This window comes from Centroberyx gerrardi, chromosome 5 (genome assembly GCF_048128805.1).
Source record: "Centroberyx gerrardi isolate f3 chromosome 5, fCenGer3.hap1.cur.20231027, whole genome shotgun sequence".
NCBI classification, from domain to species: domain Eukaryota; kingdom Metazoa; phylum Chordata; class Actinopteri; order Beryciformes; family Berycidae; genus Centroberyx; species Centroberyx gerrardi.
In genome coordinates, this window is record NC_136001.1 from 7,427,593 (window position 1) to 7,449,077 (window position 21,485).

At 41.1% G+C, this 21,485-nt stretch overlaps 3 protein-coding genes across 3 annotated transcripts; all 3 read right to left on the bottom strand.

The window, feature by feature from the left end:
- Positions 1-1,437: 1,437 nt before the first annotated feature.
- LOC144539324 (odorant receptor 131-2-like) lies at positions 1,438-4,445 on the bottom strand. Its single transcript, XM_078283415.1, has 2 exons — positions 4,296-4,445; positions 1,438-2,205 (listed from the first exon to the last, which is right to left on the bottom strand). The coding sequence occupies exons 1-2, from the start codon at positions 4,443-4,445 to the stop codon at positions 1,438-1,440; spliced, it is 918 nt and encodes a 305-aa protein (XP_078139541.1).
- Positions 4,446-7,837: 3,392 nt separating this feature from the next.
- On the bottom strand, positions 7,838-12,272 carry LOC144539325 (odorant receptor 131-2-like). The gene is made up of 3 exons (XM_078283416.1): positions 12,123-12,272; positions 8,082-8,834; positions 7,838-7,942 (listed from the first exon to the last, which is right to left on the bottom strand). The coding sequence occupies exons 1-3, from the start codon at positions 12,270-12,272 to the stop codon at positions 7,838-7,840; spliced, it is 1,008 nt and encodes a 335-aa protein (XP_078139542.1).
- A 3,298-nt stretch (positions 12,273-15,570) lies between these two features.
- On the bottom strand, positions 15,571-18,817 carry LOC144539326 (odorant receptor 131-2-like). Its single transcript, XM_078283417.1, has 3 exons — positions 18,668-18,817; positions 15,815-16,567; positions 15,571-15,675 (listed from the first exon to the last, which is right to left on the bottom strand). The coding sequence occupies exons 1-3, from the start codon at positions 18,815-18,817 to the stop codon at positions 15,571-15,573; spliced, it is 1,008 nt and encodes a 335-aa protein (XP_078139543.1).
- Between the last annotated feature and the right edge of the window lie 2,668 nt (positions 18,818-21,485).

A 21,485-nucleotide genomic window follows, 5' to 3' on the forward strand; every position in this document is an offset into this window, starting at 1 on the left:
TTTGCCGTCTGACCAAAATCCGAAGTATTTCCAAACAGGGCTTTTTAGATTGCTCGGAGGGGGTTGTGAACTCTCTGCCATCATTACCACACGGTTGTTGTTGAATTATTCGCTCGTTTCAGCTTGACCTATATTTCATTTTCAATCAATGAAAGTGACGTTGTGTGACTTCTGTCCATCATGCAGTGCATTCAGTGCAGCGGCCCAGGCCCACGCGAGAACTCGCGAGGCGGACAGCCGCGGTAGTGCTGCTTTTTTTTTTTTTTTCACAATCGAATATTAATTTTCATAATCGAATGTCTGTTTTTTTTTACAATTCGATTATATAATCGAATTTAGAATATTCGTTGACAGCCCTAGTACGCATGCACATGGGTCCGTGTGTGTGTGCTCACACTATCTGCCTTATTGACTCTGACTCTCCAGCCATAGCATAGAGCTGTAGTTTGAGTTGAAAATGATATTTAACTTTGATACGATGTTCATATCTTTCATCACACTTACATATGTGGACATGAACAACCATGGAAATCACAGGAGGTAGATGATATAGTCATTTTCTGTCTATTGTTTCCAATAATTGCAACCAGGCAAAATTATACAATTTCTCACTGAGAACATAAACACAAACTTCATTTGTATTTGTATAACCACGGCAGACAGCAGTATTTACAGCTGCAGCTGGAGATTCAAGGCCAGAGCGCAGCAACTACTCCTACTGCATTCTGCCTTGGATTTAGCTGGTTTTTTTGTTACTGCAAATTTGACATGCAGTTTTGTCTCAAACTAAACATAAATGAGCCAAAACAGTTTGTTACAAGATAAAACAGAGGCTGGTGAACAAAGTCGGTTTCCAGTCTTAATTCAATTTTGACCAAACTTGTAGTTTCTACATTTTGCCTTTGCACGTCAGTATTGCGTAAACATTTAATGAAACCTGATGCAAAGATTTCATCAGTATTCATGTATGTGACATGTAGCTGCTATGAAGCTCTTATTTACTCCATATGATTGTGTTACACGTTTACATTTTAGACATTTAGCTGACACTAATCCAGAGCACCTTACAATGAGTGCAGCAGTAGAATGAGCTTTATTTATAGTTGAAAGCAAAGAATAACTCTATTTATAGAACCAAAGTCCTGACTGGAGTGCTTAGATCATAGCACCACTGGGGAGCCAAGAGGGATAACAATCATCGGCCCGGACTATGGCCTGGAGGCATGGCGATGTAGCTCCCTTAGCAGCCTTGGGTTGTCAATGACATGAGCAGCAGAGCGAGTGGAGAGAGTGCTGGAGAAGGGCGACATGGGCTAATTTGGGGAAAGTGAATGCAAGGTGGGCTTAGGATGCTCAGGAAAGCCTTCCAGAGTTCATGAAGTGTCACCTTTTTCTTTTTAAATAAAGACCTCCTAATTACAGTCTGTGGATGGGTGATTACTGTATGCTCACTTTACACAACAGATACCTTTTCAGGTACCTCCTGAAAGTCTTGTCCCGTAGGCCATAGATGATTGGACTAATGGATCGTGGCAGGATGTGTATAATAATATAGCAAGCAAAGAGGGAGTCCGCATAATGTTCAGGGAACCAGTACAGCAGAGCTTTTTTTAACAGGGGGCCTGCATAGGTAGCCATACACAACAGCAGCTGAAATCCATGGAGGAGGATAGTTTTCTGGGCCTTCTTAGCATCGGTGCTTGCCTCCTTGGCAGTGAACAGGATCCTGAAGTAAGTGTAGAAGATAATGAGCCAAACTATGACTAGGAACACTATATAGGTGATATCCCTCTTCTTGATAATGGTGGGATTCCTGAAGACGGTTTCCCTGAGACAGAAGACTCGGGTATGAAAAAACTCCAGGGGTTCTGTGGCCAGGGCGATGAAGAGGTCGGGGAGGACAGACAACATGCTCGTCGCCCAGATCAGACCAATCAGCATGTGTGTTCTTTTGACTGTACAGATCTGCGCATGGCGGAGGGGGACGCAGATGGCAATGTAGCACTCTACCGCCATGCAGGCCAGGTTCAGAGGGGTGTTTTCGGTGGTGAAAAGAGCAAGCAGGATGGCACAGCAGCAGAGGGAGACATTTATTGTGTAGAGGGTGTAGCTGAGGAGGAATAGCATGATAGTGAGCATCAGCTGGATCATATCGTTGACCACCAGGTGAATGAAAAGGATGTAGCGAGGATTCATGTAGAAGATCTGGTTGGCGGGAATGAAGAGGAGAGGGGTATGGGGAGATGGAAGGAGAGGAGGATGGAGGGGAAAATTGAGAGAGGAGAGTGGGGAGGAAAGAAAATAGTTGAGTGGAGCAGAGTTCAGTAGAAGAGGGGCAAGGGCAAGACTAGAGAAAACAGCACATGGGAAGTGGGGAAAGGTGTAGAGAAAAGGGGAGTTTCTCCAAAGAATCATCATTACAGAACATTGATGCTTTTTTTGGAAACCAAAATCTCTATGTTTTTGTACTGGATTTACATATTTCTAAGAGCACACATTGTAGTATCGTAATTAAGTTTTCTCATTCTGACATAAATGGCAATTACTTGAGTCATTGCTGCAGTGTTTACAATGAACACATTAGCAAACATTGTACAGATTCAAAATATAGTGCATTTAATATTGACTTGACTAGTGCAGTGCCCGTTCAAAACGTGCCTGTCCGGAACGGGCCGATTGCTGCTTGCTGCTTTCTCGAGAACTGCTCGTGCCCGTAGTGCTGCTTTCTCGAGAATCGCGTGTGCCCGTACCGCTTGAGCCCCGCTGCCGCACAGAGCGCTGTCCGCTTGTTTATTCAAAGTTTAGTAATATTGAACGTGTCGCGTGTCCAAATTGCACCAAATCCGACACTGCACGTCCTTGGGTCCCCAGTCCCCAGACTTCACCAGTGAGACTAAACTGCGCTTGAACCGTAGAAGCAGTTTACGGCCTTCCATTGGTTGATTCTGCTGCCAATCAAACGTGTCTGCGCTCCTATTGGCTAGTTTTACTGCCTCCGCCTCTGTTATTTTCTCCTGTGTGTGCTCGTTCTTCTCTCTCGGGCATGAGCGGGGCGCGTGCCTTTGTCCCGCTCAGCCAGTCAGAGCCCTGAAGCCCCCCCCCCGCTGCACTCAGACACAGAGCTGAGAGGCTCGCTGTTCGCTTGTTTAGTCGGTTTATTAATATTGAACGTGTCACGTGTCCAAATTGCACCAAATCCGACACTGCACGTCCTTGGGTCCCCAGCAATACACTCGCCAAGTGTGAAGTTGATCGGACGAACGGTTCTCGAGATATGCGAAGGACACACACACACTCACTCACAGACAGAGATTCCTCGAATTAGTAGATAGATGTTTACAATAACTTTATCCTTGTGCCGCTCCTTTATCAAGAGCTGACAATCACCCGCAGAAGCATTTATAGATGGACAATGCTTTTTCCACCACTAGACCTAGGATTGGACTTGTAATACCTGAAAGGTGTGCTGCTAATTCTGGTGAATCAAACATTAGCTAGACACAGCACTCTTCTTCTTTCTGCCTGTAGTTTTACAGTGACTGTCCACTGACAACACCCACACTCCTTGCCAACGCTGTGCTCGTAAATTTTGGACGCTTCATGGGTGTGGAAATCGATGTAGGCAAATTTGATGGTATAGGACTTATCCTAGATAAATGCTCAACTGAACACAAACACTATTTTTTTTTCAGATTTTTTTTTTTTGTATTATTATTTATTTCTAATTCCTAAATTATTTTTTTTCAAAAAAGTTAATATGGGTCATGGATGTTATTGTAGGCCTAACTCCTTGTTTTTCTATGTTGAGAATTGTCAGGTAATGATCATTTACATCCTGGTCCTCCTGCTAATAAATAAAATAAAGTGAATTTTAATTTGTGAAAAGATGCATCATACAAAATTGGATGTGTAGGAACAGTAATAATTATTTTTCCGCCATGCTCTGTCTGGTGGGACAGGTGGAACATCAAGGAGGATACTTCATGAACAGACATGAATCAAACTGACACCTGCTGTTCTACTTATTAATGCTTGCTTCAGACGTGTAAAATTTGCATGAAATAGACTTTAGTTCATCTTTTGGCACCGCCCTGTCAATGTTGAGCTTGGAATTTTTTGACGCTCACCTTCCCACAATTTTCCACATAATCTCTACGCCTGCAAATTTGGCCGTTCAGTGGACACTCACTGTTAATCCAGCAGCAGAGGTGGTGGTGATATAAATATTAATTTCTGCCATATCTCCTCATTAAATTGATCATAAGTGGTTGGTTGACAGTGAAGGAATGTCAAACCTGATGTTTGCGGAAGGTGTGAATGAGACTGGCATTGATGTAGTTGATGGAGATGCCGAGAGCCACAACAACCACATTTTTGGTCACAGCTGTGGCGAAGGAGTCTCGATATTGTATAACCACTGTTACATTGGCAGATGACACGTTCATCTCTTGGAAGCTGAAGTTGAAGTCTAACAAAAGAGAGACAACGTAATATTCATCAACTATCATAAGAAACATTAACCCAAATATGCAACTTGTATGCAACATTATAGAGTTGCTATAAGTAATGTCATCATTTATTTACCATTGATCATATATTTATCATTGACTGGTTGAATACCATATTATATAACAGTAGTTACAATAATTATACAACAAATGCAATAATTCTATACAATAATACACAACATAATCACACTTAGTAAACTGAGGAAGAACTCTTGGCTGGGTGGCATTGCACATTGTGGAAAAATCTCATGCGAATTTTAGATAACGTACAATAAACACTTTAGGAATAACTTCAGTTACATTATCAGGTTCATCATAGGCCTTTAGAGTGAGTCTTAGACATATACCATTAACAATTTGATCATGATAATTTCCACGCATGGTTATTTTTCAATAGTCTTTGCTATTTGCACCACAATCGTTGGCTTCATTACAGCTTTGTTGAAAGTTGCATTTTTAAAACTACTGGGCACTTTTCGACATTGTGGAACCGCTGGATGAATTCAATTTTGTTAGAGAGCCTTCCGTCCTCCTTACCAGGCCCACTCAATGATAAGAGCACAAGAAAGTAGTACTCACCTCAGGCAGAAGATCAGGGCATCAACTTGAAAGATAAAAATCAATATAATATTTTGAAAATACAATTAAAATAACCACAGTAGTGGAAAGAACAACATGAACGGCCCTTTTTTAATCATCATTATTTTCAGTGTGGTTCCAATTTCCACTTCATTCAGTTCATTGTTTTGACACTTTGTCTTGAAACTGTGAAGGTGAGGCTGAGTAAGAATTCCAAAACGATATCCATTTTGGGAAGGAAGTTCATCATTGATTATAGATGATCAGTCTGTAAAACTAGTATTATTTTCAACCAAGGACTTACAAGAAGTTACCTAAGATCCTTTAAAAAGCATCATAATTATTTTCAACTTTTTGCTTTCAATTGTCAAGCTATTGTGATGTTTTTCAAATGGTGGAGATCTCAGTTTCAGAATGCTGTGCTGGGAGTGTGGATGAGGGAAGTGCCTCAGGACTGATAATAACATGGATTTCAAAATACAAATTATCCTGCAACAGGAGAAAAGACAAATCTCAGAAAAAAAAAAAAAAACACACTAGAGTAAGATAGGATCATGTAGCCATAACCAGCATGTTTGCTGCCACACATGGACAATGCACACCTCAGGTAAAGACCAACCTGGTGATATACATCATCAGTCAAGTCAGACTATACATTATCGGTCAAGTCAGAATATGATAAGGAAATATGAATGAGTTGATGAAAATGTATTTCACTATCATAGCATTGCAGCACTTCATTCAACTCTATTGTGACATTCCTCTGTGGCTATATGACTGTAGTGAAAGTTCACAGGTGGTACTTACCTTAGTTAATGCAGTCAGACCAGGATGCCAACGTGACATAACAGAGAGTGGCTCCAGAAAATCTATCAGATACTTTTATATGTGCTGGGGTTGGCAAACATCTAAGGATACAGGGGTGTGTGTATACATGTGTAGGTGTAGGTGTGAATGCATGCAGGTGGGTAGTAGATGTGTGTGTGTGTGTGTGTGTGTGTGTGTGTGTGTGTGTGTGTGTGTGTGTGTGTGCGTGCCTGCATGAATGTATGGTTGTGTACACATTAGGGCTGTCAAAATTGGCCAAAAATGACGTTCCATTATTCCTTCTAAAAAAACACATAGGTTCGAACCATTCGAATATCTATTTTTGCGCATTATGTCCATAAGAGGGCAAACCAATACAATGAGAGACATAACTACTTGTATAGGTATATTTATTTCAACATAAACATGTCTTTTAAAAGATCTACATACCTACACATTACAAAATAAACAAATAAAATAATGTCCTATACCGTAAAACTTCATTTAAAGACCGTAGACCTCTCTCTCTCTCTCTCTCTCTCTCGCTCTCTCTCTCCCTCTGCGCCGTGGTTGGTGCTAGAGTGAGAACTGAGAACGCGCTGTCTCTCGGAGCAAGATCAAATGAATGATTCGTAATTGATATGTTATTCGATAGCCTAATTTTTATACAGGTTAGGTAATATTCATACTGGTTTAAATAAACAATTTGATACAACTTTATCTCAAGGTTCCACAATTTTGCCGTCTGAGCAAAATCCGAAGTATTTCCAAACAGGGCTTTTTAGATTGCTCGGAGGGGGTTGTGAACTCTCTGCCATCATTACCACACGGTTGTTGTTGAATTATTCGCTCGTTTCAGCTTGACCTATATTTCATTTTCAATCAATGAAAGTGACGTTGTGTGACTTCTGTCCATCATGCAGTGCATTCAGTGCAGCGGCCCAGGCCCACGCGAGAACTCGCGAGGCGGACAGCCGCGGTAGTTCTGCTTTTTTTTTTTTTTCACAATCGAATATTAATTTTCATAATCGAATGTCTGGTTTTTTTTTACGATTATATAATCGCATTTAGAATATTCGTTGACAGCCCTAGTACGCATGCACATGGGTCCGTGTGTGTGTGCTCACACTATCTGCCTTATTGACTCTGACTCTCCAGCCATAGCATAGAGCTGTAGTTTGAGTTGAAAATGATATTTAACTTTGATACGATGTTCATATCTTTCATCACACTTACATATGTGGACATGAACAACCATGGAAATCACAGGAGGTAGATGATCTATAGTCATTTTCTGTCTATCGTTTCCAATAATTGCAACCAGGCAAAATTATACAATTTCTTACTGAGAACATAAACACAAACTTCATTTGTATTTGTATTACCACGGCAGACAGCAGTATTTACAACTGCAGCTGGAGATTCAAGGCCAGAGCGCAGCAACTACTCCTACTGCATTCTGCCTTGGATTTAGCTGGGTTTTTTTGTTACTGCAAATTTGACATGCAGTTTTGTCTCAAACTAAACATAAATGAGCCAAAACAGTTTGTTACAAGATAAAACAGAGGCTGGTGAACAAAGTCGGTTTCCAGTCTTAATTCAATTTTGACCAAACTTATAGTTACTACATTTTGCCTTTGCACGTCAGTATTGCGTAAACATTTAATGAAACCTGATGCAAATATTTCATCAGTATTCATGTATGTGACATGTAGCTGCTATGAAGCTCTTATTTACTCCATATGATTGTGTTACACATTTACATTTTAGACATTTAGCTGACACTAATCCAGAGCACCTTACAATGAGTGCAGCAGTAGAATGAGCTTTATTTATAGTTGAAAGCAAAGAATAACTCAATTTATAGAACCAAAGTCCTGACTGGAGTGCTTAGATCATAGCACCACTGGGGAGCCAAGAGGGATAACAATCATCGGCCCGGACTATGGCCTGGAGGCATGGCGATGTAGCTCCCTTAGCAGCCTTGGGTTGTCAATGACATGAGCAGCAGAGCGAGTGGAGAGAGTGCTGGAGAAGGGCGACATGGGCTAATTTGGGGAAAGTGAATGCAAGGTGGGCTTAGGATGCTCAGGAAAGCCTTCCAGAGTTCATGAAGTGTCACCTTTTTTAAAAAAAATAAAGACCTCCTAATTACAGTCTGTGGATGGGTGATTACTGTATTCTCACTTTACACAACAGATACGTTTTCAGGTACCTCCTGAAAGTCTTGTCCCGTAGGCCATAGATGATTGGACTAATGGATCGTGGCAGGATGTGTATAATAATATAGCAAGCAAAGAGGGAGTCCGCATAATGTTCAGGGAACCAGTACAGCAGAGCTTTTTTTAACACGGGGAGGGCATAGGTAGCCATACACAACAGCAGCTGAAATCCATGGAGGAGGATAGTTTTCCGGGCCTTCTTAGCATCGGTGCTTGCCTCCTTGGCAGTGAACAGGATCCTGAAGTAAGTGTAGAAGATAATAAGCCAAACTATGACTAGGAACACTATATAGGTGATATCCCTCTTCTTGATAACGGTGGGATTCCTGAAGACGGTTTCCCTGAGACAGAAGACTCGGGTATGAAAAAACTCCAGGGGTTCTGTGGCCAGGGCGACAAAGAGGTCGGGGAGGACAGACAACATGCTCGTCGCCCAGATCAGACCAATCAGCATGTGTGTTCTTTTGACTGTACAGATCTGCGCATGGCGGAGGGGGACGCAGACGGCAATGTAGCACTCTACCGCCATGCAGGCCAGGTTCAGAGGGGTGTTTTCGGTGGTGAAAAAAGCAAGCAGGATGGCACAGCAGCAGAGGGAGACATTTATTGTGTAGACTGTGTAGGTGAGGAGGAATAGCATGATAGTGAGCATCAGCTGGATCATATCGTTGACCACCAGGTGAATGAAAAGGATGTAGCGAGGATTCATGTAGAAGATCTGGTTGGCGGGAATGAAGAGGAGAGGGGTATGGGGAGATGGAAGGAGAGGAGGATGGAGGGGAAAATTGAGAGAGGAGAGTGGGGAGGAAAGAAAATAGTTGAGTGGAGCAGAGTTCAGTAGAAGAGGGGCAAGGGCAAGACTAGAGAAAACAGCACATGGGAAGTGGGGAAAGGTGTAGAGAAAAGGGGAGTTTCTCCAAAGAATCATCATTACAGAACATTGATGCTTTTTTTGGAAACCAAAATCTCTATGGAGCTTTAGCGAAGGTTCAGTCTGGAAGACTATCTTTTGCATGCTTAGGCTGTAGTTTTACTTCTCATACCATCCTGCCATTCACATCTCTCACGCATGCTCACTCATTATTTCCTTGCTGTCATTTCCTGGGTCCGTCAATTGAGATATCAGCTGTTCACATCAGCTGGTCACATCTATCCAATAGCACAGCGACACACCTCCATTGTTAGCCTATCATCTTGCTGCTGTCTTTTTAAATATGTTTCTCTCTCTCCACTTTAGTCCGTTCATGCTGCTGTTCTGCGCTCATTTGTCATCGTGCAGGTCGTGTATGGCGAGTTTACGTTTTGTATTGCTGCTAATTCTCGGCCTGTCATCTTATTTCATGATGTCAGACTCAGAAACGGAACTGTTCGATGCTGAATTAATTGAATCGGCTTCTACCTCATCGGCAGCTTGGCGCAATGCTCGGATTGCTGCTCGTCAAGGAGAGTCAGGTTCAGAAATTCTGGAGATGTTAAAAGCTCAAGGCATTACTCCGGCTCCGGGTCTGGAGCTCTCGCAGCTCCATGACCTGGCTAACGAAGTGGTTTGTGAAACACCAGTCCGGGATGAGCCCCCTGCAACCTCTGGCCTTTCAACAGCTCCTGGTCGCAAACACACAAAGAAAACTCATCATGTAGCTCCTCAAGCCAACCGCAAGAATGTCTCTGCCAGCCTGGCTCATCCCGATCAACCAAATGCTGCCTTTCATCCATCACATAATACCTTCACATCAACTCTACAGTCTCAGTGGTAAATTCTATTCAGGCAATTGATGCTCACCTCCAGTCTCTGGAGAACACCCAAGCCTCATCATCTTCCTCTGCAATGCTTACTGCCTCTCAGATCCCGCTGATTCATGCACCAGCTCCTGCACCTGCACCTCAGCCATTCATTCCCACCGCAAGTGCCCCATACGTGCCACAGCATTCTCTGGCCTCTGCTGTCTCTGCTTCGATGTTAGGTATTTAAGAGTCTTTGCCCAGAAGCCAGCCCAACGCCCATAGCAGTTCCCCCTCTAGAAGCATTAGCCCTCTATTAAACCAGCTTTCCCTGCAGTCATATTTAGAATCTGCCAGGTTTTATATGAGAAAGGGTCTAGCTGCCTCTACCCTGAAATCCTATGATTTTGCTTGGAAAACCTTTGCCTTGTTCTGCGTTTCTCTGAATTTGCCACTAAAACCTGTTACAATCAGTGCTGTTTGCGCATTTATTTGTCATTGCATGGATGTGCGTCATTTTAAGCCTCAGTATATAAGAGGTCTGGTCGCTGGTATCCAGTTTAATGCTAGATGTTCTGATCCATCCATCCATCCAGCCTATTTTCCAATCCGGCCATTAAACTGTTACTTAAAGGCATTTCAAAAGTTTCCCCCTCTAGCATTGATAATAGACTCCCTATTGCTCTTTCCATCTTGCATAAAATGCTTTCAGTCTTGAGACATGGTTATTTTTCTCCCTATGTCGACTCTCTCTTGGATTGTTCTTTTTTATTCGCTTTTTATGGGTTTTTAAGGAGTGGTGAATTTACCACTTCTTCAAATTCATTTGATCCAGGTAAAGACGTTACCTTTTCGGATTTATCTTTCCACCCAGAATTCTTTAGTCTTTTCCTTAAACACTCTAAAGCTGGAGGTGCTTGCGCTGTAATCATTGCTCACATTGATTATTTAATTCTGTCCTTTTAAATCAATGTGTACATTTTTTAAAAACAGGCCTCTCTCCGACCCTTGTGCCCCTCTTTTTCTGACCCCAGATAACAATCCCATGTCCAAATCTTGGTTTAGCTATCATTTAGAGCAGATTCTTCTGATATGTAACATACCCCCAAAGCTTTATTCAGGTCATTCATTTAGAATAGGTGCTGCAACCTCCGCAGCCATGCAAGGTCTATCAGCAGCTTTCCTTCAACAACTGGGCCGTTGGTCATCCTCTGCCTATGCCTCCTACGTGCGTCCTGATGGCACTGCAATCATTAAAGCTCAAAGATCTCTAAAGCCTTAAAGGGTAACTTCTGTATTTTTCAACCTGGACCCTATTTTCCCATCTTTTTGTGTCTAAGTGACTAAAGGGGACAACAATTTTTGAAATTGGTCCAGTATTGAGCGAGATCGCTTCAGCCGGCAGCCGCAAAACGAGCTGCAATGTAATCCGACGGGGTAAATCGCACCGTCAATGTACGTCCACTAAAAGTGTTTGTTTTTGCCACTGACAGGCTCAGATTGTTATTATAAGTGTCTGACAACATTATGGAAAGGACCCTACAGAGAAATGAAACGTTTTTCTTTACCTTTCGCTTGATCCGGTCTGTCTGTAACCAAGTCTCGCTCAAGTCTCGCGAGAGTTGAGTTGTTGCAGGAAGTTACACACAGACCGGATCAAGCGAAAGGTAAAGACATTTTTTTTTCAGATTTTTTTTTTGTATTATTTATTTCCAATTCCTAAATTTTTTTTTTTCAAAAAAGGTAATATAGGTCATGGATGTTATTGTAGGCCTAACTCCTTGTTTTTCTATGTTGAGAATTGTCAGGTAATGATCATTTACATCCTGGTCCTCCTGCTAATAAATAAAATAAAGTGAATTTTAATTTGTGAAAAGATGCATCATACAAAATTGGATGTGTAGGAACAGTAATAATATTTTTTTCCTCCATGCTCTGTCTGGTGGGACAGGTGGAACATCAAGGGGGATACTTCATGAACAGATATGAATCAAACTGACACCTGCTGTTCTACTTATTAATGCTTGCTTCAGACGCGTAAAATTTGCATGAAATAGACTTTAGTTCATCTTTTGGCACCGCCCTGTCAATGTTGAGCTTGGAATTTTTTGACACTCACCTTCCCACAATTTTCCACATAATCTCTACGCCTGCAAATTTGGCTGTTCAGTGGACACTCACTGTTAATCCAGCAGCAGAGGTGGTGGTGATATAAATATTAATTTCTGCCATATCTCTTCATTAAATTGATCATAAGTGGTTGGTTGACAGTGAAGGAATGTCAAACCTGATGTTTGCGGAAGGTGTGAATGAGACTGGCATTGATGTAGTTGATGGAGATGCCGAGAGCCACAACAACCACATTTTTGGTCACAGCTGCGTTGAAGGAGTCTCGATATTGTATAACCACTGTTACATTGGCAGATGACACGTTCATCTCTTGGAAGCTGACAGTCTAACAAAAGAGAGACAACGTAATATTCATCAACTATCATAAGAAACATTAACCCAAATATGCAACTTGTATGCAACATTATAGAGTTGCTATAAGTAATGTCATCATTTATTTACCATTGATCATATATTTATCATTGACTGGTTGAATACCATATTATATAACAGTAGTTACAATAATTATACAACAAATGCAATAATTCTATACAAAAATACACAACATAATCACACTTAGTAAACTGAGGAAGAACTCTTGGCTGGGTGGCATTGCACATTGTGGAAAAATGTGTGGAAAAATCTCATGCAAATTTTAGATAACGTACAATAAACACTTTAGGAATAACTTCAGTTACATTATCAGGTTCATCATAGGCCTTTAGAGTGAGTCTTAGACATATACCATTAACAATTTGATCATGATAATTTCCACGCATGGTTATTTTTCAATAGTCTTTGCTATTTGCACCACAATCGTTGGCTTCATTACAGCTTTGTTGAAAGTTGCATTTTTAAAACTACTGGGCACTTTTCGACATTGTGGAACCGCTGGATGAATTCAATTTTGTTAGAGAGCCTTCCGTCCTCCTTACCAGGCCCACTCAATGACAAGAGCACAAGAAAGTAGTACTCACCTCAGGCAGAAGATCAGGGCATCAACTTGAAAGATAAAAATCAATATAATATTTTGAAAATACAATTAAAATAACCACAGTAGTGGAAAGAACAACATGAACGGCCCTTTTTTAATCATCATTATTTTCAGTGTGGTTCCAATTTCCACTTCATTCAGTTCATTGTTTTGACACTTTGTCTTGAAACTGTGAAGGTGAGGCTGAGTAAGAATTCCAAAACGATATCCATTTTGGGAAGGAAGTTCATCATTGATTATAGATGATCAGTCTGTAAAACTAGTATTATTTTCAACCAAGGACTTACAAGAAGTTACCTAAGATCCTTTAAAAAGCATCATAATTATTTTCAACTTTTTGCTTTCAATTGTCAAGCTATTGTGATGTTTTTCAAATGGTGGAGATCTCAGTTTCAGAATGCTGTGCTGGGAGTGTGGATGAGGGAAGTGCCTCAGGACTGATAATAACATGGATTTCAAAATACAAATTATCCTGCAACAGGAGAAAAGACAAATCTCAGAAAAAAAAAAAAAAACACACTAGAGTAAGATAGGATCATGTAGCCATAACCAGCATGTTTGCTGCCACACATGGACAATGCACACCTCAGGTAAAGACCAACCTGGTGATATACATCATCAGTCAAGTCAGAATATACATTATCGGTCAAGTCAGAATATGATAAGGAAATATGAATGAGTTGATGAAAATGTATTTCACTATCATAGCATTGCAGCACTTCATTCAACTCTATTGTGACATTCCTCTGTGGCTATATGACTGTAGTGAAAGTTCACAGGTGGTACTTACCTTAGTTAATGCAGTCAGACCAGGATGCCAACGTGACATAACAGAGAGTGGCTCCAGAAAATCTATCAGATACTTTTATATGTGCTGGGGTTGGCAAACATCTAAGGATACAGGGGTGTGTGTATACATGTGTAGGTGTAGGTGTGAATGCATGCAGGTGGGTAGTAGATGTGTGTGTGTGTGTGTGTGTGTGTGTGTGTGTGTGTGTGTGTGTGTGTGTGTGTGTGTGTGTGTGTGCGTGCCTGCATGGATGTATGGTTGTGTACACATTAGGGCTGTCAAAATTGGCCAAAAATGACGTTCCATTATTCCTTCTAAAAAAACACATAGGTTCGAACCATTCGAATATCTATTTTTGCGCATTATGTCCATAAGAGGGCAAACCAATACAATGAGAGACATAACTACTTGTATAGGTATATACAAGTCTCTCTCTCTCTCTCGCTCTCTCTCTCTGCGCCGTGGTTGGTGCTAGAGTGAGAACTGAGAACGCGCTGTCTCTCGGAGCAAGATCAAATGAATGATTCGTAATTGATATGTTATTCGATAGCCTAATTTTTATACAGGTTAGGTAATATTCATACTGGTTTAAATAAACAATTTGATACAACTTTATCTCGAGGTTCCACAATTTTGCCGTCTGACCAAAATCCGAAGTATTTCCAAACAGGGCTTTTTAGATTGCTCGGAGGGGGTTGTGAACTCTCTGCCATCATTACCACACGGTTGTTGTTGAATTATTCGCTCGTTTCAGCTTGACCTATATTTCATTTTCAATCAATGAAAGTGACGTTGTGTGACTTCTGTCCATCATGCAGTGCATTCAGTGCAGCGGCCCAGGCCCACGCAAGAACTCGCGAGGCGGACAGCCGCGGTAGTGCTGCTTTTTTTTTTTTTTCACAATCGAATATTAATTTTCATAATCGAATGTCTGTTTTTTTTTACAATTCGATTATATAATCGAATTTAGAATATTCGTTGACAGCCCTAGTACGCATGCACATGGGTCCGTGTGTGTGTGCTCACACTATCTGCCTTATTGACTCTGACTCTCCAGCCATAGCATAGAGCTGTAGTTTGAGTTGAAAATGATATTTAACTTTGATACGATGTTCATATCTTTCATCACACTTACATATGTGGACATGAACAACCATGGAAATCACAGGAGGTAGATGATCTATAGTCATTTTCTGTCTATTGTTTCCAATAATTGCAACCAGGCAAAATTATACAATTTCTTACTGAGAACATAAACACAAACTTAATTTGTATTTGTATTACCACGGCAGACCGCAGTATTTACAGCTGCAGCTGGAGATTCAAGGCCAGAGCGCAGCAACTACTCCTACTGCATTCTGCCTTGGATTTAGCTGGGTTTTTTTGTTACTGCAAATTTGACATGCAGTTTTGTCTCAAACTAAACATAAATGAGCCAAAACAGTTTGTTACAAGATAAAACAGAGGCTGGTGAACAAAGTCGGTTTCCAGTCTTAATTCAATTTTGACCAAACTTGTAGTTACTACATTTTGCCTTTGCACGTCAGTATTGCGTAAACATTTAATGAAACCTGATGCAAAGATTTCATCAGTATTCATGTATGTGACATGTAGCTGCTATGAAGCTCTTATTTACTCCATATGATTGTGTTACACGTTTACATTTTAGACATTTAGCTGACACTAATCCAGAGCACCTTACAATGAGTGCAGCAGTAGAATGAGCTTTATTTATAGTTGAAAGCATAGAATAACTCAATTTATAGAACCAAAGTCCTGACTGGAGTGCTTAGATCATAGCACCACTGGGGAGCCAAGAGGGATAACAATCATCGGCCCGGACTATGGCCTGGAGGCATGGCGATGTAGCTCCCTTAGCAGCCTTGGGTTGTCAATGACATGAGCAGCAGAGCGAGTGGAGAGAGTGCTGGAGAAGGGCGACATGGGCTAATTTGGGGAAAGTGAATGCAAGGTGGGCTTAGGATGCTCAGGAAAGCCTTCCAGAGTTCATGAAGTGTCACCTTTTTTTTTTTAAATAAAGACCTCCTAATTGCAGTCTGTGGATGGGTGATTACTGTATTCTCACTTTACACAACAGATACGTTTTCAGGTACCTCCTGAAAGTCTTGTCCCGTAGGCCATAGATGATTGGACTAATGGATCGTGGCAGGATGTGTATAATAATATAGCAAGCAAAGAGGGAGTCCGCATAATGTTCAGGGAACCAGTACAGCAGAGCTTTTTTTAACACGGGGAGGGCATAGGTAGCCATACACAACAGCAGCTGAAATCCATGAAGGAGGATAGTTTTCTGGGCCTTCTTAGCATCGGTGCTTGCCTCCTTGGCAGTGAACAGGATCCTGAAGTAAGTGTAGAAGATAATGAGCCAAACTATGACTAGGAACACTATATAGGTGATATCCCTCTTCTTGATAATGGTGGGATTCCTGAAGACGGTTTCCCTGAGACAGAAGACTCGGGTATGAAAAAACTCCAGGGGTTCTGTGGCCAGGGCGACGAAGAGGTCGGGGAGGACAGACAACATGCTCGTCGCCCAGATCAGACCAATCAGCATGTGTGTTCTTTTGACTGTACAGATCTGCGCATGGCGGAGGGGGACGCAGATGGCAATGTAGCACTCTACCGCCATGCAGGCCAGGTTCAGAGGGGTGTTTTCGGTGGTGAAAAGAGCAAGCAGGATGGCACAGCAGCAGAGGGAGACATTTATTGTGTAGAGGGTGTAGCTGAGGAGGAATAGCATGATAGTGAGCATCAGCTGGATCATATCGTTGACCACCAGGTGAATGAAAAGGATGTAGCGAGGATTCATGTAGAAGATCTGGTTGGCGGGAATGAAGAGGAGAGGGGTATGGGGAGATGGAAGGAGAGGAGGATGGAGGGGAAAATTGAGAGAGGAGAGTGGGGAGGAAAGAAAATAGTTGAGTGGAGCAGAGTTCAGTAGAAGAGGGGCAAGGGCAAGACTAGAGAAAACAGCACATGGGAAGTGGGGAAAGGTGTAGAGAAAAGGGGAGTTTCTCCAAAGAATCATCATTACAGAACATTGATGCTTTTTTTGGAAACCAAAATCTCTATGTTTTTGTACTGGATTTACATATTTCTAAGAGCACACATTGTAGTATCGTAATTAAGTTTTCTCATTCTGACATAAATGGCAATTACTTGAGTCATTGCTGCAGTGTTTACAATGAACACATTAGCAAACATTGTACAGATTCAAAATATAGTGCATTTAATATTGACTTGACTAGTGCAGTGCCCGTTCAAAACGTGCCTGTCCGGAACGGGCCGATTGCTGCTTGCTGCTTTCTCGAGAACTGCTCGTGCCCGTAGTGCTGCTTTCTCGAGAATCGCGTGTGCCCGTACCGCTTGAGCCCCGCTGCCGCACAGAGCGCTGTCCGCTTGTTTATTCAAAGTTTAGTAATATTGAACGTGTCGCGTGTCCAAATTGCACCAAATCCGACACTGCACGTCCTTGGGTCCCCAGTCCCCAGACTTCACCAGTGAGACTAAACTGCGCTTGAACCGTAGAAGCAGTTTACGGCCTTCCATTGGTTGATTCTGCTGCCAATCAAACGTGTCTGCGCTCCTATTGGCTAGTTTTACTGCCTCCGCCTCTGTTATTTTCTCCTGTGTGTGCTCGTTCTTCTCTCTCGGGCATGAGCGGGGCGCGTGCCTTTGTCCCGCTCAGCCAGTCAGAGCCCTGAAGCCCCCCCCCCCGCTGCACTCAGACACAGAGCTGAGAGGCTCGCTGTTCGCTTGTTTAGTCGGTTTATTAATATTGAACGTGTCACGTGTCCAAATTGCACCAAATCCGACACTGCACATCCTTGGGTCCCCAGCAATACACTCGCCAAGTGTGAAGTCGATCGGACGAACGGTTCTCGAGATATGCGAAGGACACACACACATACACACACACTCACTCACAGACAGAGATTCCTCGAATTAGATAGATGTTTACCATAACTTTATCCTTGTGCCGCTCCTTTATCAAGAGCTGGCAATCACCCGCAGAAGCATTTATAGATGGACAATGCTTTTTCACCACTAGACCTAGGATTGGACTTTTAATACCTGAAAGGTGTGCTGCTAATTCTGGTGAATCAAACATTAGCTAGACACAGCACTCTTCTTCTTTCTGCCTGTAGTTTTACAGTGACTGTCCACTGAAAACACCCACACTCCTTGCCAACGCTGTGCTCGTAAATTTTGGACGCTTCATGGGTGTGGAAATAATCGGTGTAGGAAAATTTGATGGTATAGGACTTATCCTAGATAAATGCTCAACTGAACACAAACACTATTTTTTTTTTCAGATTTTTTTATTTTTTATTATTATTTATTTCCAATTCCTACATTTTTTTTTTCAAAAAAGGTAATATGGGTCATGGATGTTATTGTAGGCCTAACTCCTTGTTTTTCTATGTTGAGAATTGTCAGGTAATGGTCATTTACATCCTGGTCCTCCTGCTAATAAATAAAATAAAGTGAATTTTAATTTGTGAAAAGATGCATCATACAAAATTGGATGTGTAGGAACAGTAATAATTATTTTTCCTCCATGCTCTGTCTGGTGGGACAGGTGGAACATCAAGGGGGATACTTCATGAACAGACATGAATCAAACTGACACCTGCTGTTCTACTTATTAATGCTTGCTTCAGACGTGTAAAATTTGCATGAAATAGACTTTAGTTCATCTTTTGGCACCGCCCTGTCAATGTTGAGCTTGGAATTTTTTGACGCTCACCTTCCCACAATTTTCCACATAATCTCTACGCCTGCAAATTTGGCCGTTCAGTGGACACTCACTGTTAATCCAGCAGCAGAGGTGGTGGTGATATAAATATTAATTTCTGCCATATCTCCTCATTAAATTGATCATAAGTGGTTGGTTGACAGTGAAGGAATGTCAAACCTGATGTTTGCGGAAGGTGTGAATGAGACTGGCATTGATGTAGTTGATGGAGATGCCGAGAGCCACAACAACCACATTTTTGGTCACAGCTGTGGCGAAGGAGTCTCGATATTGTATAACCACTGTTACATTGGCAGATGACACGTTCATCTCTTGGAAGCTGAAGTTGAAGTCTAACAAAAGAGAGACAACGTAATATTCATCAACTATCATAAGAAACATTAACCCAAATATGCAACTTGTATGCAACATTATAGAGTTGCTATAAGTAATGTCATCATTTATTTACCATTGATCATATATTTATCATTGACTGGTTGAATACCATATTATATAACAGTAGTTACAATAATTATACAACAAATGCAATAATTCTATACAATAATACACAACATAATCACACTTAGTAAACTGAGGAAGAACTCTTGGCTGGGTGGCATTGCACATTGTGGAAAAATCTCATGCGAATTTTAGATAACGTACAATAAACACTTTAGGAATAACTTCAGTTACATTATCAGGTTCATCATAGGCCTTTAGAGTGAGTCTTAGACATATACCATTAACAATTTGATCATGATAATTTCCACGCATGGTTATTTTTCAATAGTCTTTGCTATTTGCACCACAATCGTTGGCTTCATTACAGCTTTGTTGAAAGTTGCATTTTTAAAACTACTGGGCACTTTTCGACATTGTGGAACCGCTGGATGAATTCAATTTTGTTAGAGAGCCTTCCGTCCTCCTTACCAGGCCCACTCAATGATAAGAGCACAAGAAAGTAGTACTCACCTCAGGCAGAAGATCAGGGCATCAACTTGAAAGATAAAAATCAATATAATATTTTGAAAATACAGTTAAAATAACCACAGTAGTGGAAAGAACAACATGAACGGCCCTTTTTTAATCATCATTATTTTCAGTGTGGTTCCAATTTCCACTTCATTCAGTTCATTGTTTTGACACTTTGTCTTGAAACTGTGAAGGTGAGGCTGAGTAAGAATTCCAAAACGATATCCATTTTGGGAAGGAAGTTCATCATTGATTATAGATGATCAGTCTGTAAAACTAGTATTATTTTCAACCAAGGACTTACAAGAAGTTACCTAAGATCCTTTAAAAAGCATCATAATTATTTTCAACTTTTTGCTTTCAATTGTCAAGCTATTGTGATGTTTTTCAAATGGTGGAGATCTCAGTTTCAGAATGCTGTGCTGGGAGTGTGGATGAGGGAAGTGCCTCAGGACTGATAATAACATGGATTTCAAAATACAAATTATCCTGCAACAGGAGAAAAGACAAATCTCAGAAAAAAAAAAAAAACACACTAGAGTAAGATAGGATCATGTAGCCATAACCAGCATGTTTGCTGCCACACATGGACAATGCACACCTCAGGTAAAGACCAACCTGGTGATATACATCATCAGTCAAGTCAGAATATACATTATCGGTCAAGTCAGAATATGATAAGGAAATATGAATGAGTTGATGAAAATGTATTTCACTATCATAGCATTGCAGCACTTCATTCAACTCTATTGTGACATTCCTCTGTGGCTATATGACTGTAGTGAAAGTTCACAGGTGGTACTTACCTTAGTTAATGCAGTCAGACCAGGATGCCAACGTGACATAACAGAGAGTGGCTCCAGAAAATCTATCAGATACTTTTATATGTGCTGGGGTTGGCAAACATCTAAGGATACAGGGGTGTGTGTATACATGTGTAGGTGTAGGTGTGAATGCATACAGGTGGGTAGTAGATGTGTGTGTGTGTGTGTGTGTGTGTGTGTGCGTGCGTGCATGGATGTATGGTTGTGTACACATTAGGGCTGTCAAAATTGGCCAAAAATGACGTTCCATTATTCCTTCTAAAAAAACACATAGGTTCGAACCATTCGAATATCTATTTTGGCGCATTATGTCCATAAGAGGGCAAACCAATACAACGAGAGACATAACTACTTGTATAGGTATATTTATTTCAACATAAACATGTCTTTTAAAAGATCTACATACCTACACATTACAAAATAAACAAATAAAATAATGTCCTATACCGTAAAACTTCATTTAAAGACCTCTCTCTCTCTCACTGAGGACGCGCTGTCTCTCGGAGCAAGATCAAATGAATGATTCGTAATTGATATGTTATTCGATAGCCTAATTTTTATACAGGTTAGGTAATATTCATACTGGTTTAAATAAACAATTTGATACAACTTTATCTCGAGGTTACACAATTTTGCCGTCTGACCAAAATCCGAAGTATTTCCAAACAGGGCTTTTTAGATTGCTCGGAGGGGGTTGTGAACTCTCTGCCATCATTACCACACGGTTGTTGTTGAATTATTCGCTCGTTTCAGCTTGACCTATATTTCATTTTCAATCAATGAAAGTGACGTTGTGTGACTTCTGTCCATCATGCAGTGCATTCAGTGCAGCGGCCCAGGCCCACGCGAGAACTCGCGAGGCGGACAGCCGCGGTAGTGCTGCTTTTTTTTTTTTTTTCACAATCGAATATTAATTTTCATAATCGAATGTCTGTTTTTTTTTACAATTCGATTATATAATCGAATTTAGAATATTCGTTGACAGCCCTAGTACGCATGCACATGGGTCCGTGTGTGTGTGCTCACACTATCTGCCTTATTGACTCTGACTCTCCAGCCATAGCATAGAGCTGTAGTTTGAGTTGAAAATGATATTTAACTTTGATACGATGTTCATATCTTTCATCACACTTACATATGTGGACATGAACAACCATGGAAATCACAGGAGGTAGATGATATAGTCATTTTCTGTCTATTGT

Coding starts and splice junctions, on each gene's coding strand:
- LOC144539326 (XM_078283417.1), bottom strand. CDS start 18,817: ATGAACGTGTCATCTGCCAATGTAACAGTGGTTATACAATATCGAGAC. Junction 16,568..18,667: donor ACACCTTCCGCAAACATCAG/GTTTGACATTCC, acceptor CCCGCCAACCAG/ATCTTCTACATGAATCCTCG. Junction 15,676..15,814: donor AAACGTATCTGTTGTGTAAA/GTGAGAATACAG, acceptor TCCCCAAATTAG/CCCATGTCGCCCTTCTCCAG.
- LOC144539324 (XM_078283415.1), bottom strand. CDS start 4,445: ATGAACGTGTCATCTGCCAATGTAACAGTGGTTATACAATATCGAGAC. Junction 2,206..4,295: donor ACACCTTCCGCAAACATCAG/GTTTGACATTCC, acceptor CCCGCCAACCAG/ATCTTCTACATGAATCCTCG.
- LOC144539325 (XM_078283416.1), bottom strand. CDS start 12,272: ATGAACGTGTCATCTGCCAATGTAACAGTGGTTATACAATATCGAGAC. Junction 8,835..12,122: donor ACACCTTCCGCAAACATCAG/GTTTGACATTCC, acceptor CCCGCCAACCAG/ATCTTCTACATGAATCCTCG. Junction 7,943..8,081: donor AAACGTATCTGTTGTGTAAA/GTGAGAATACAG, acceptor TCCCCAAATTAG/CCCATGTCGCCCTTCTCCAG.